At 29.0% G+C, this 16,781-nt stretch overlaps 1 protein-coding gene across 1 annotated transcript in view; it reads left to right on the top strand.

The window, feature by feature from the left end:
- Positions 1–14,303, top strand: part of LOC136074031 (uncharacterized) — a 22,249-nt gene extending 7,946 nt beyond the window's left edge. Inside the window, exons 3-8 of the mRNA XM_065786329.1 lie at positions 6,557–6,679; positions 8,359–8,447; positions 8,510–8,565; positions 12,012–12,133; positions 13,219–14,159; positions 14,288–14,303. Of these exons, the coding sequence (XP_065642401.1) occupies positions 6,557–6,679; positions 8,359–8,447; positions 8,510–8,565; positions 12,012–12,133; positions 13,219–14,159; positions 14,288–14,303 (1,347 nt within the window). The remainder of the gene's footprint in view (positions 1–6,556; positions 6,680–8,358; positions 8,448–8,509; positions 8,566–12,011; positions 12,134–13,218; positions 14,160–14,287) is intronic.
- The last annotated feature ends 2,478 nt before the right edge of the window (positions 14,304–16,781 follow it).

The following is a 16,781-nucleotide window of genomic DNA, read 5'->3' as shown; positions in this document are numbered from 1 at the left end:
GCACATCGTACAGGGCCAAAAAATGTTGGACGTCCAAGGGTCTTAAAACTTCAACAATACAAAGACAAGCTAAAATTTTAAAGAATCAACTCGTCTCAGAGGAACAAACATTTATATAAATGAAGACTTTTCTCGCAAAACAGTTGCAATCAGAAGAAAATTGTTTGCGGAAGTGAAAGAACGACGTTTAAATGGTGAGAATGTTTTGGTTCGTCACGATAAAATTATTTCTTTTAAAAATAATATTTTTAAAAACGCTCTAAACAAATAATCGAAGTACGCATTCTTGAAAAGAAACCTTACTTAAACCAATTTTAAAATAATTAAACAACAAACATGGCTTTGAAAACATAGATCCAGATAATAATTTTTTTTGCGATACATTTACAGAATGTTCTTATTTTTAACCTAAAGAGTTAGAAAATTTTCTTTTTCAGAATGCAATTTAAAAAAGTTCAAATCGAATTAGAATTCTCAATTTCAATAAAAGTAGTTTAAATCGGATTTGACAATAATTAAAATTTTTTTTTTTTGTGTGTGTGTCTTTAAAACAATAATTATTTACAATTTTATTATTGCATTAACTTTTCATGATTACAAGGTTTTACAATATATATTTTCTTACAGTTTTACAACTGTTAAAAAATAAATATACATTTTTCACTTTTTATCTAATTTATATTATATTTTTTTGCGCTTTTTGACTTTATATATTTTTGTATTTTTCGATTTTTTATTTTTTCATGTTTTTTGATTTTATATTTTTGTGTATTTTTTATTAGTTAAGCCATTGTGCGGAAAGATGTCGAGAATTAGGTAAGATTTAAAATTTTGTTTATATATATTCAGAGTGTTCAATATTACTTAAGAATGTTTTGTAAGGAAGGATTTTGATTAATTAAGAAATTACAAGATTTTTACACAATAACCACTTTACAACCGCTATATGAAACACTTATATGTTGAAATTATTTACCATAAAATAATGTCTGTCAGTGTTTTTCTAATCGTTAATAACAATAATTTTGTCGTAAAAAAAAGCTTTGCAGAGTAAAGGAGGTCTTTACTAAACATTCATTTTTGAATTATGAGCAAGTGTATCAATTTAGCTCATACGTGTAGTTTTAACGTATGCTTCTCTACTAGGCAAAATACATTATTGATACAAAAAAGTTTACAGAAAATGTCCGTAGTGTCTCTGCGGACATGATAATTATATTTTAAAGTAATAATATTTCTGATATTCTTGATTATTACGCTGATCACTGCCATTGAGTCAACTTTTATGTTATTAAACAAGTAGTTAACTAATTGGCTTTGAGTATCATCTGGCAAAACTTTTTTAAATGAACTAAGTGACTTTTTATGTATATTAATAAAATCTAAGTTTTTTAATTTGTTTTTGAATCCTTCTGCGTAAAGCATCTTTATTTACAATAAGTGTCAAAGCTGTTTAGGGTGCCCAGATCTCCTGATTTTATTAGGAATATTCTGATTTTTAGAAGTTCATCCTGATTCTTAAAATGTTCTAATTTTGTCCTGAAATTCGGGTTCCCGTTCTGATTTGTCCTGAAATTTTTTAAAATTTTAAGGTAATCAAGCTTACTATCTCGAGAAAGGTTTGAGGCAATTTTGAATTGACTATAAATTCACAAAACAATTCAAAAAATAAATGATGTGATGAACTATTTCCTGTGTGAACCTCAATAATGTTGTAAATCTTGTCTAATATTCGCCTGAGAATATTTAGCGACTCACATCACATTAACGGTTTTACACACGTGCTCAGAATCACGTAATGACTTATGAACGTGTTGATAATCCTGTTTGTAAGCCACTTGGGAATTTTGTTTTGAAAGGTTATATGTAGCTTATATTGTTTTTTAGTTTCGCACTCAGATAGTGAGAAATGACATGTATAAATTAAAATATAACTATACTAAAAAAAAAGTGATTCATTAGTGTCTCAGGGAAAAAAAGAATATATTGCACACATATCAAGCTGAATCTTAAAATAAAGTATGTTGTAGTCAGTTTCAATTTAATCGCTTTTTTTTCAGATACATAGATTCTTTTATTATTTATTATACACCAATAAATGTTTGCTTCAGGATACTCAAAGTAATAATTTTGTTTTTAATTTGAATGTTTTTACTTTCAAGATTAATTAAATTACTGTCAAACTGTATAATGGCTACAATGAGGAAGATTCTTTATTGAGAAGAATATTCTAAAGATTTTGATGGTACTAAAAAGAGAAGAAAGTGAAATTCTTTCGCAGTCTGTTCATATTTTTTATCGGATAACGATATTGGAAGTACAGGCGCCCCAGTGATTTCTAGACATTGTAGTACTAAACTTCATGATGAAAATCCAAACAGTCAACAGCTCAAATAGGGAGCTTTTTCCTTAGTAAAAATACGCCGGTATCTAAGAAAATATCAGCTAAGGAAGCAGTTCTAGCGTATCACACGATCGTTCATTTGCTTTCATTCCGAAGTAATGAATGTACTAACAAACTTTTGACAACAATATTTCTAGATTCGGAAATAGCAAAAAAGTTTTAGTCATCCTACACAAATTCATACATAAATCTGATTTACATACTGATTTCTGATCTACATAATTCTGATTTGATGAAAAAGCTAGATGTAATTGGAAGGAGTGCATTAAAATCGCTTCTAAATGTTTCAAAACACAGTAAGAACTATACAAATTCGTTATTTAAAATCCAGGAAATTTCAAAAAGTATTCAACAAAATAAATTAAACTTGTTTCTTCGTCTTCTTAATAATAAAACAACTTCAGACATTATCTTTTCACAACTGAAACACCCCTTATTTAAACATTCGTTTGTTGGCGATGTTTAGGACCTATGCCGTTTTCGGATGCTAAATTTTCAAAACTTAATTCAAAATAAAAAGAAGATAAAAACAGCACTTTCTAAAAGTGAAATTCCCTCCGAAGTTGAACAAACTTTGAAACATGCAATAGAGTGCTGGAATGCGAAAGAGCAAAGAGGAATTTTTAAACAAATTCTGGAAGAAAAAATTCTTAAGTGAAAATCACGAGAAATAACTTTCTTATTTTTCTTTTTTACCTTGTAAATTACATTGGGTGTTTAATAAATGAAATAATAATAATAATAACAAAGACTCAGGCTATATTTTGTAACGTTTAGCGCCAAGTTCAGTAAAGAATTAACTCAACGAATTAGGAGATGGTTATTTTTCTACTGCTACCAACGATTCCAACCATAAACAAATAAATATTTTCCAATTATAATAACATATTTTTCAGTGCATGGTTTGGCAGTAAAATTATTCGATTTTGCAAATTTGCCGTAAGAAACGTCGACCATAATAGTTAAATATTTGAAAAATTGTTTACAAAAAAATAATCTGTATCCGACAAAATTAGTAGCCTGCAGTGCAGAAAATGCTAATGTGAGTTTTTACGGTGCTAATCAACATTGGCAGAAAAATGTTTTCGCCAAATTAAAAACCTTGAATTTTAAATTAATTGCTGTTGGTTGTCTGGCGCATATATGCCATAATGCGGCAAAAAAAAGCACGAGAAAGATTATCACTGGACGTTGAAATGATATTATTTAAAGTTTTGAGCTATTTTAATGGGTTGACATTGCGTTATGAAAATTTTAAGGAATTTTGTGAATTTGTTGAAAATGAATATGCTACTTTTCCTACACATTAGCGTACTAGGTGGCTAAGCATATAGTTTGCTATTAGCTTTTAACATCAACCGATTGGTTGATGTTAAAAGCTAATATTAAATATGACGAAGTTCAAAGTCGGCTGAGTTTTTAATTGCAGAGAATGCCATGAAAGATTCGTTATTTGATGAAACAAATGAGTTAAACTCAATAATGGAAGCTTTCTCTAGTAAATTAAAGAATTTACCGATTGATAAAAAATGGTCTACTTTGTTTCGAAACAAAAAATTTGTTGCTTTGAAAACTCTAGTAAACGTAATATTATCGATTCCTACATCAAATGCGGCTGTGGAAAAGAGTTTTCCTTGTGCAAAAAGAAGTGGACGAACAATCGAAATCAATTGAATGCTTTGAAAACTCTAGTAAACGTAATATTATCGATTCCTAAACCGTGAAATGCTTGCTTTAAATTAAAATAAATCATTAATAATTCTTTATTGTGTGGTGAAATGTATAAAAAGATTTTGGGTGGCAAAAATTTGCTGAATCAGGTATCTTCTAACAGTAAATACGTGTGAATTTGATGTTTTTTTGTAATTGAAGTTTATGGTATTAAACATTATTCTGAAAATTGCTACTTTTTTTAAAATGTCCTGACTTTGTACCAAAGGTCTCTGGGCACCCTAAAGCTGCTTTTCTCAATGACATTTCTTTTTACTTTATTATTACGCAATAATTAATTAGTAAAAAACACTTATCTAACTTTTATCTCTTCCTGATGATCCAGCAATGGTGAAACTCCAAGTCGAAGATAAAAGTTAGATAAGTGTTTTTTACTAATTAATTATATATATATATATATATATATATATATATATATATATATATATATATATATATATATATATATATATATATATATATATATATTTATATACATAAACACGTCTGGTTTTGCTTTGCTATATGATGTTATCGAAACTTAGGAGTTTCCAGACAATTTTGAAATAGAAGTAAAATATCAATGTATGGAAATGATAGAGCAATGCCTAAAAATGATGATAAAATTTTTTTCCACTGCGTGAGATCAAAAAACGCTTAGAAAAATAAAAACAAATACGCATCGAAATTCGTAATTGTCACATAGCCAGGAGATGAAATTGTTGTCCTTCTCTTTATTTTCTTTATTTCAAAGTGACTCAAGATATTTTTAGTAACAAAAAATTATTTTAAAGCCCAACAAACAATTCAAAAATCATTAAAACAATAAATTGCGAGGTTGGGATCATGATAAATGCGATCTTTCTTATTTTGCCCCCCTGTCACATTTTGCCTAGTCTTACGTTAAACAAATTTTGGCTTAAAGGGCTACAGAGCTCAAAGAATGATAACAGTGGCAAATAGAACCGGTCTCCGTTATGATTATTTTAAATTATTTTCATTTTAATATTTTTAAATCTTTTAAAGAATTTCTGTATTTTTGGTAACTTTTGTTTATATATAATCAACATGAGTATTCCGTGACAGATTTTAACCAATATAAATACCAAGGATGTTTTAAAGGAATCTTCTTTAATTTCTACTCTTCTGATGAAAAGTAAGAGAAATCTTTACGCAAAAGTTTTTTTGTTGAGGAACGGATTTCCATTCCTTAACAAAAAAATTTTTTTTGTTGAGAAAATTTTTTCTTATTGATAAAACACAATAGGGGAGAACCTTAATGAATGGGACAAATATTGAATGGGACAAAATCAAATTTGCATAGAAGTATCTACGGTTGGCTATCCAAACTTCTGTTGTAAGAAGTGTTTGACACAACTATTCAACAGACCAAATCTTTGTAATTGTGTTTTGAAGAACAATAAGTAATTTTTAAAAACAATTTTCTGTGTCTGATTTTGCAACGGTCACTAAAGTTATGGAAAATAAAACTCCATTTTCAAACACCCAAATGTCTCTACTTTTTAAATTTATAAAGCATTTGTGGTTAGGTATTACTATTTTTAGCCTGTTCTGTCATTTGTGGATATAGTGGAAAGCCTATTGAATGGGACAAAGTATTGATTATTGAATAGGACTTTTCCAAACGGCCTGGTGTGAAAAAAGCAGAAAAATATATTTCGGCAACTTAGTTATGGTCAAACATAATTTTATTTTTAAATACGTTTTAACTTGATGTTAGAATGTGGTTCTAAAGAAGTGTGACTAATGCTTTAGCTAAAATTCAATATTAGTTAAGAGATAACTAAATCTCTATTAAAATCTTTTCTTTAGTATTCTTTAAAGTTAAGTCGATCAATAGTTTATTAAATGAAATTAATTTTAAATATTTAATTAGATATGTTGATGTATAATATTTATAATATGTATAAATGTTTAGATATGTTGTTGATAAGAGAGTATTAAAAAGATGGCGGATATTATTATATGTATATATATAAATATATATATATATATATATACACATTATATGTTTATATATATATATATATATATATATATATATATATATATATATATATATATATATATATATATATATATATATATATATATATATATTTATATATAAATATATATATTTTTAATTCTTGTTTCGTACTTATTTATTGTATTTATATACATTTATGTATATCTATTTACACACACACACACACACACACACACACACACACACACACACACACACACACACACACACACACAAATATATGTATGTATTTATATCATATACTATATGTATGTATACGTATCATACATATACGTACAAATATATGTGTGTGTATATCTGTGTGTATTTTAATTAAATATTTCATGTTTGTATTTAAATATTTGCATATTGCATATATTTGGTTTTTTGTGAAGTTTTAAATTTTATTTTAGATGAAACCAAACACAAAATTAATACGTGAAAACTCTTTAGATGTTGAAGATGCAGTCAAAAGTGTTCTTAAGGGTATGTCCATACGAGATAAAGCTGAAATATACAGTTTATCAAAATCTGCAGTATGTAGAGCTGTTAAAATGGCAAGATGTCAAAAGCTGCTAGACTATAAAAACATTGTACACATTAGAAATAGAAAAATATTTCATGTGTTCAAATATGTGCTATGGTTTAACTAAATCACAAACTAGGCAGTTAGCCTACAAGTACGGATTTGCATTATATTCTAACAGTAGTCCAGAGTCATGGCACCAAAATAAAATGGCAGGAAAGCAGTGGTTGGAAAGTTTTTGGTACGACATCCAAAATTATCACTACGTAAGCCAGAAAAAATTAGTCTTGCTTGTGCAACTGCCTTTAATGAACATAAAGCGTCAATGCTTTTTGATAACTTGTTAGAAGTTCAATTAAAATATAAATTCAAACCAGAATGTCTTTTTAACGCAGATGAGACAGGATCATTATAGCAGTAACAGATCCTCCAAAGATGTTAGCTTTTGTGAATGCAATGGTTAATTCAGTTCCACCTGTCTTTATATTTCCGAGAGTAAACTACAAGGATTTTATGATAAGTGGAGCCCCAACAGGAAGCTTAGGGCTGTGAAACAAAAGTGGTTGGATGACAAGTGAGAACTTCTTTGTTGCAATGAAGCACTTTTTTTCCCATGCTAAGCCATCTGTGGATCATCCAGTGCTGTTATTAATGGACAACCACGAAAGCCACATTTCATTTGAAACAATAACATTTGCAAAAGAAAACTCCTTGATTTTATTAATATTTCCACCACACTGCAGTCATAGATTGCAGCCTTTGGATGTTTCGGTGTTTGGTCCTTTTAAATCTTATTTTAGATTGGCTCAGAATCTAGGGAGACTTATTAACATATATAATTTACCTCAGCTAACATGCAAGGCATATATTATGTCGTTCAAAATAAAAAATGCTTGCAGTGGGTTTTCTAAATGTGGGATTTCTAAATGGGGAAAGTGATTTCATATCATCTAGTGTTAGTAACAGTCCTCTTCCCGTCGAGCAAGCAGAAAATAAACAACCAGATAATCAACAATCATATGAAAAAAATAAACAAGTTGATTCTTCAGAATCATAAGTCAAAATAGTTAGTCCAGAAACCATTCATCCGTATTCTAAAGCACCCCCAAGAAAAGATTCCAAAAAAAAGAAAACACCAGGTTAAAAGTACTATATTTACTAAAACTCCAGAAAAGCCAGTAAAAATAAGAGGAAAATTTTTTAAACTAACACACAAAATCGAAAAAAAAAATTGACCTTAAAAGAGTGAAAGAAACAGAAAACTCTGATGCAGATTTTTTAATTGTGTCATCTGTAAAAAATGCACCCGTAAACCAACAACAACAAAATACTTGCAAAATATGCAAATGCAACTGGAAAAATTTCTTTCGGCCTGCTTGGATTCAGTGTTTTACCTGTCAATGGTGGATATGTGGTAGTTGTAATAATAACAGCAAGAAGCGTTATTATGAATGCGAACTATGTGAAGTTGACTGTTAATATCTTCTACACCTTCTTTGATTTATTGGTTTTTATTTTATGTACTTTGCAACAAGCAATAATTGTTGATTTTTGTATTTTGGTTAAACATGAAAAAAATGAATTTTTGAAATATCTAATATGCTTTGTTATTGAGTTTTTTGAAAGTAAACTAGATACTTTATATGGTATAAAGTTTTATATGCTATTTATTTATAATTTGTAATTTAGCATAGGGATGCTGCAGGCAATGACTCATTTCCCTATTGGAAATGTGTAGTTACTGGGAATTATATCCAAGCATTTAAACAACGCTTTTTGTTTTACTAAATTAATTAAATAAATTTTAATATACATATATTTTTTAATAAAATTATTTTAGGTTTGTCAATATATACAGACATTCTGCTATATTTATAGCTTTTGGGTTCTCTAATGGTAGAAACTACCCTTACTGCTTCACTGTCTTGAAACTTATACGAGTCTTCTTTTAATATATATTTAGACTTGTCCCATTCAATAATTTTTTTAGTCCCATTTAATGAGTAGTTTTTAATAAATGGGACAAATGCCATGGTCTAATAAAACTCTTTATACCCATATGCGGAATCAATTTTTTTGTTTTTGTTTATCATAGTACGAGAGTTAACAGTTATCAAACTATTTTCAAAGTAAATTTTAAACAAATTTATCAACCTCAAAAAATGCATTTTACGAAAACTGTCCCACTCATTGAGGTCCTCCTAAATTCAAAAGAATTTATTGTGTTTTATCAATAAGATTAATTTAATGCAATTGAGCCAGGTAGAAGTTTGTACAATTTCTTTATTCAAATTTTAAAATAGTTTGTTTCTGTCTTTGTCCGATAAAAATAAATTGGTATCGTCAGCAAACACAAAGCTCATTAGATCCAAAGCTTTGTTATTTCAATCATTTGCGTATTTGTAAATTGAAATAACTTGAAAATTGAAAACTTTAAAAATAATATCGTTCAAGTTTTCGTAGCATTCTATACTTGTGTTTCCAGTAACCTCTTTCGCATCAATTGTTTTGTTTCTTTTAAGAAATTTAAAGGCTCTTTAAATCACTTTAATTGATAAATCAATATATTTACACATCGTTACGTTACAATTACATAATATAATATAATGCAACGTAAAAAATAAAATTATATATAACATATTATTACCACGTATCATAATAAAAAGTGGTTTAACAAATACAACTAAGTATAACGTAAACTAATAGCGTTTCTTATCATAAAAACATGTTATTGTAAAGGAAAACTCGTGAGAAACTCTGAGAAGACTTATCATCGAGTACCTCTTTAAGTGGTTAAATAAAGTCTATTTTATATTTTTATATAATCAGAAGTGGTTAAACAGTATACAGTCAGTGATACACATAAATATTTTAGTATAAATTTTGTTGAGAAAACGTTGAAATAATGTTGATTGACGTTGATTGACGTTGATCGACGTATTTTCAACGTTATTCGGACGTCGTGATAAAAAGTTCACGCCTTCTTTCTAACCGATGTTATAAAACCTGTGCAGAGGTGGCGTTGAACCACAGATGAGGCAAGCGCGCTAACCACTGCGCTACGACTGCATAATAAGGGTTTTGAAGTCACCCATTTTTACATTTTTGGAGTCCGATAAAAGAAAATAAAAAAAGTTTTTATATTAACCCTTAAAGTGCGCGTAATAAGTTTGTTATATATTACTTTAGCGTCACCTCTAAAGTTTGAGAAAAAAAGAAAGTAGTTTCCTAGGATGAGCTTTATTTAATGAAACTCAAAAAAACTCAAAATAACGAAAAATCAATAACAAAAAAATTTAAATGAAATTGTATCTTTAAAGATTATACTTAAGTAAAAAGTAACTATTTCAACCATGAAAAAAAATAATAATGATTCTTTCCTATCTCTATAAAAGTTAACGATTTTTCGAAAAAACTTTCGCTATTAAAATACATAAATAAAGCTCCGCGGAGAATAACTCTAGAAAAACGCGCTTTGCGTAATAAAAAGCCGCATCTCATTTTGAGCGTCAAAAAACGTATCACCTTAAGCAACTTCACCAAGAACATATTTTAATAAGCAATCATAATTTAAATAGCATAACTACAGATTATGTACTATCTCATATAACCCAAGGAAATAGCAGTAGATAAGCATAAAATATTGAGGATGTAATTAATTTTTGATGGTCTTGTTTCGTTCTGACGTATTTACAAAATATAGAATAATAAAAAATTATAAAGGGGATGGTAAATTTTTTTAACAGTAAATCAATAAAAGAAAATTAACTATACAACCAAGAAATTAAAATAACACTGTCAAACTTGTGTGTATTCACTTAACCAAAAAAGTTCGCGAAAAATTCATTAGTCTACCCGTAAAAGAGGTTATACCGTCTTAGGAACCTGCTCATCTTACGCAACCATCCCTTATATGTTAATAAAACATGTTTTGTATTCAATTACAACTCATGTTATATAATCAATTCAAATTCTAAAAAAACAATGGTGCAATGGTGTTAGCGAAATAGTTATGAAGCGCTTTTTTTAGTAAATAGTATAATTCTTATTTTTCAGGGATTTTTAAAGAACTTTATATATTTAAACTGTAACTCTAATAAAATTCATTGCAAACTTCAATTTGAATAAATTAGATTTCTTTAAAATTTAAAAAAGATTTTCTATGCAATTTTATTTTATCTCCAGATTTAAAATGCATTTTTATTATCATGTTTAATAACTCATTCTTTACAATCAATTACAAGTGATGCTTTATAATCAATTACAATTCTGAAAAACGACCGTAACGTTTTTCGTTGACATGACTTTTATCTTATTTTCTTACGAGTTGAGCCTCATGCATTTTTATTGGGTTGAGCTCACAATGAAACTTTAGAATAAAGAATAGTTTATTAAAAGTTCCTTTACAACTATTTTGCTAGAATCATTGCTCTCATTTTATTGCCTTACTGTAACAACATTAAGTAGTTTTACTAAATTAAATTCGTGATTGTTAGTTTTCGATTTTTGTACAGCTAACAATGTTTTTTTGACAGTTTGGTTTTGAATTAAATAATATATTGAATATCCAATGTCTTTTGACGCTGGTTCATCACTCGATTCATCAAACATGTTTGTTTTTGACCCATTTTGCTGATTAACTTATAAAACCCTCAAGTTAGCTGGTGATACAACTAAATTATTTGTTTTAAAATCTAAATTAGACCAAATGTGATTTCAATTATAAAATACTTCTTTTTTTTTGATACGATACATGCCATTGTGCAAGATAGTTTGTAAGTATTTTAATCTCGTTTTTAATAAATTTTCTTTGTCTTCTCTGACATTAATCTAAGTCTTGAATAAATAAAATTAATAAATGAATGACAGTTATTAATTAATCAACTAAGATACATAATTATTTAATCCTAGTAATTATGTTTTCAAATTTTTTTACATTTTCATAAGTATTTTTTGAAACCTAAAACCATTCTACCATTTGTTTTAAATTATTTTCTTTAATTCCTTTACAAAAAAATACCTACAAAGTAAAACCGGAAAAACTGGGCTAAGCAAACCAAGATCAATCGTGATAAAACTCATGAACTATAAAGATAAAATTAGCATATTAAAGAATTCAAAAAAGTTAAAAGGAACAGGAATATTTATAAATGAGGACTACTCCTTGGATACCCTAACCATACGGAAAAATCTCTTTGAAGAAATGCGAACTCACAGGAACAACGGTAAATATTCTGTTGTTATTTATGATAAATTAGTAGTTAAAGATTTTAAAAAATCACATAAGAATGCTTAAAGTATATTTATTTATTATATTTTTATGTCTTAAATAATATTCTTAGTTTTTATTGTTAAAATGACGGAAGCCAACAGTTTTAATGTTTTTGACATATCAGAAAGGAAAGACGCACTAAACCGAATTAATGACGATGATAAAAACATGAACTTTTTTGACGAATTTTCAGTAGATACGACTTATTACAATGTTGACGATGTTAACATATTCTTAATTCTTCATCATCTTATTTTTCATTATTACATATAAACATCAGAAGCATAAATAAAAACTTTGAAAATTTAAAATTGATGTTAAATAATATAAGTAACAAGTTTAGTATTATCTGTCTGACAGAAACTTGGTGTCATCGAGACGCAATAAATTCTAACTTTCAATTATCAGGGTATAAACCTATTCATCAACCGAGAGAAAACGGCAATGGCGAGGGCGTATCTATTTTCGTCCAAAACTCATTGGTTTTTAAACATGTTGAAAACCTCAAAGTAAATGACGCTAATTGTGAGTCATTAACTATTGAAATAATTTATAAAAAAAATAAAAATACATTTATAACTGCAATATATAGACCGCCAAATGGTAATTACAATCAATTTGAAAACCGCTTAAACTAATTGCTACCAAAGCTTATTAAAAAAAATGTGTACTTATTAGGTGATTTTAATTTAAATTTATTGAATAATAAAGCTAATAACCAAGTCGTGAATTTTATAAATACACTTTTGCAATACAGCGTTTTTCCCATGATTAATAAGCCAACACGTGTTACTAAAACAACTGCTATTATCGATATATTATTACTAATAATTACACAAGGACTAAAATCCAAAGTGGTATTATTAAAACAGATTTAACTGATCACTTTATAGTTTTTCTGATAATAAATTCTGCAACCCTTGAGAATAAAATAAAAACAAAAACGGTGTACGTAAGGAAAATAAATAATGAATCAATCGCCACGTTTCGTGATCTCTTACATGAAGTAAACTGGGAACTTTTAACTGATTCCAATGACGTTAATGATGGCTACAATTTTTTTATTCGCATGTTTACAAAACAATACGAAAAAGCCTTTCCAAAAATAAAAAAAATTGTTAATTCTAAAAATTTGTTAAGTCCGTGGATGACGAGAGGACTCATTAAGTCGTCAAAAAGGAAACAAAAACTTTACCAAAAATTTTTAAAAAAAAAAGAACTACAAAAATGAAATCAAATTCAAAAAATATAAAAATTCTTTTGAAAAATTAAAAAAGCAATCCAAAAAAAATTACTACTCTTCGTTACTTAATAAAACATTTGGAAATGCAAGGAAAACATGGAATGTAATTAAAGAAATAACAGGAGTGGGAATTGTGAAAAGTGATAATCTTCCAAAAAGATTGCAAAGAGATGATAATAGAGGAGATGCTTTTGTTAATAAAGAAATTGCTGAAACATTTAATAGCTTTTTTATAAATATAGGAAAAAAGCTTGCCGGTGCAATTCCTGAGGGAAAAAAATCATTTAAATTTTTTTTGAAAAAATCTGATTCCTTCATGGAGGAGTCGGAGCTTTTAATTGATGAACTTCGACTAGCAATAAGTATGCTGAAAACAAATAAAAGTGCGGGTCTGGATGAAGTTAACCCTGATGTTGTAAAAGCGGTCTCAGATAATATAGAGAAACCTCTTTTTAAAATTTTTAATCTTTCCCTAAAAAACGGCATTTTTCCTGACCAACTAAAATTAGCAAAAATAATTCCGATATACAAAGGCGGTGATGACTCAATCAAATCTAACTACAGACCAATTTCCATACTTTCTTGTTTTTCCAAAATACTAGAGCGTATTATGCACAACAGTCTGTACAATTATCTTGAAAAAAACAACATTCTTTATCATAAACAGTTTGGATTTTGCAACAACCATTCCACGGAACATGCAGTAATTGATCTTGCCAACCAAATTTTAAATGGTTTTGATAACGACAGTTACACACTCGGAATTTTTCTAGATCTATCAAAAGCATTTGATACTGTCAACCACAAGATTCTAATTTATAAACTACACAATTATGGAGTAGTTCACTCCAATTTAAAGTGGCTGCAATGTTATTTACAAAATTGTAAACAAGGAGTACCATATGACTTAACAAGTTCCCCATTTGAATCAATAAATTGCGGAGTTCCACAAGGATCAATACTTGGGCCCCTGCTGTTTTTAATTTATATTATTGATATTTATTTGCCTTCAAAAATATTTAATTATATTATTTTTGCTGATGACACAAATGTTTTCTTTCCTGACTCAAATTTAAAAAAAATTTTTTATATTGTAAACACAGAATTAACATATCTTAATGAGTGGTTTGAAGCAAATAAACTTTCATTAAATATTGAAATTTGATGATTGACTGTATCAAAAGCTTTACTTAAATCGATAAAAAGTCGAAGGGCATACTTGTCTTCATCAAACGATTTAAATATGTCCTTAACAAGGTGAATGATTTAATGATCGGTGGAATGGCCATCACAAGGTAAATGTAACGCGGTAAGCCTTGAGAAGCGTGATTATTTTTTTTTATTATTTTTATGACTTCAACTGCAAAAATGACTCCTGACAGTCTTGGATTGGAACTAAGAAAGAAAAATATTGGCGAATACGTAAGTGGAATGTCACAAAAAAGTATTTGTAATAAATATCGCGTGAAAAAATGGACCGTATCAAGACTATGTTCCAAATATCGTTTACAGGGATGACGGATAAAGCGGAAGGATGGAGAGCGCGTTCCACCGCTTCTGAGAGGATTTTATGATCGTCAGATCCGTCGAGAAGGATCCCTGGATATCATCAGTAGAGATACAAAAGCAATTAGAGCTGCCTGTATTGGACCAAACAATCAGACGACGTGCTGTTGAAGCCGGATTGTTTTCTCGACGCCTTGCAAAGAAACCGCTAATTTCACTAAAAAACCAGAAAAAAAGACTCCTGTTTGCTACATCTCATATTGACTGGAATGTGCAGAAATGGCAAGCTGTCCTGTTCAGTGATGAATCGAAGTTCAACATCATTGGGAGCGATGGCAATTGCTGTGTACGTCGACCAGCCGGAAAACGCCTTGATTTACGTTACTGCCATAAGACCGTGAAGCATGATGGAGGCAATGTAATGGTCTGGGTGTGTTTTTCTGCTAACGGTCTAGGTCCAATACATCGAAACGATAGAATAATGGACCGTTTCATGTATAAAAATATCCTAAAAGATGTTATGTTACCTTATGCTGAATGGAATATGCTAATAAAATGGGTTTTTCAGCAAGACAACGATCCAAAACACACTGCAAATGTAGTCAAGCAGTAGTTTCAAGACAACCACCTATCGGTGATGGATTGGCCGCCTCAATCTCTAGATCTCAGCTTCTATCGAGAACCTGTGGGAGATCGTCAACCGCAGAGTTAATCATGAAGGTGTTCGTAATAATGATCAACTGTTTGAACAAATCCAAAAGGCCTGGGCAGCAATTCTACAAGTTTCATTGATCACCTAATCGAATCTATGCCTCGAAGATGCAAGGCTGTGATTGACAACAAAGGATTCGCAACGAAATATTGATAGCGAAATACAGCTTGGTCAAAATTTTGTCGGGTTGCGCTTGTTTTGTCCAGAAGGAAATCAACATTTTTTAATACTTTTGATTAATTTATTAATTTTCGTGTACAAATAATGAAATTTCTGATGAATAAATTTTGAATAACTTTGTTTCTAAACAGTTACATAGTTATTTATATAAATTGAAAAAATGCATAATTTTTATATAAAGAAACTTAATTAGCATTATTTGGTTGCACTCGTTTTTTCCGATACTGTATATATATAAATATATATATATATATATATATATATATATATATATATATATATATATATATATATATATATATATATATATATATATATATATATATATATATATATATATATATATATATATATATATACAGTATTGTGCAAATTAGTTCGGACAGTGGTTGAAATAACACAATTATTTGCCACATTGAAGTTTTATTCAAAAAAATCAAACCAATGGTACAAAATATGATATAATTAATAGAAGATATGACCTCCTTTTGCTTTTACAAGCATTTGAAACACAATTTGGCATGGATTCGACCAAAGTTGAACACATTTTAGTCACTTGCTCATCATGATACCAGATCCTAATTACAGCACTAATTAGCTTTGCCATTGTCGAACATTCATCTTTCAGTAGTCTTTGTTTGATTATAGCCCATAAGTTTTCAATGGGATTGATGTCTGGAGAATTTTCAGTCCAGTCTAAAATCTCTAGTCCACTTTCTTCAAAGAATGTGCGCATTTTACGTGATGTATGGTATGGTGCGTGATCCTGCTGAAAAATACCATCTCCATCAGGAAAGTCCCTTGTCATACTAGGAAACAAATGAGTTTCTAAAATAGCCTTGTATTTATCACTATTTATCATTTCCTCAACGTTAATGAGTCGTCCAAGACCTTTAGCACTAAAACTACCCGAAAACATCTTCTTAGGCCGATGTTTGGGTGCTTGTTGAATATGTCCTGACCGAAGCGGTTCACCTTTGCTTCGTCTCACAAACTTTGACCTGTAGCCATGGACTTCAAAGTGCGATTCGTCGGAGAATATTACTTTTTTCTAGTCGTCTGCTGTCCACTGAGAATACCTACGTGCCCATTGAAGACATTTTCTCTTCATAACCAATGTCAATAACTGTTTCTTTAGAGGTTTTCTGACAAATCTAACTTCAAGGAGCCTTCGTCTGACAGTTGAAGAAGAAATATTA

Source organism: Hydra vulgaris, chromosome 01 (genome assembly GCF_038396675.1).
Source record: "Hydra vulgaris chromosome 01, alternate assembly HydraT2T_AEP".
NCBI classification, from domain to species: domain Eukaryota; kingdom Metazoa; phylum Cnidaria; class Hydrozoa; order Anthoathecata; family Hydridae; genus Hydra; species Hydra vulgaris.
Note: the sequence above shows the minus strand (reverse complement) of the source record. Positions and strands in the feature narration are given on the sequence as shown.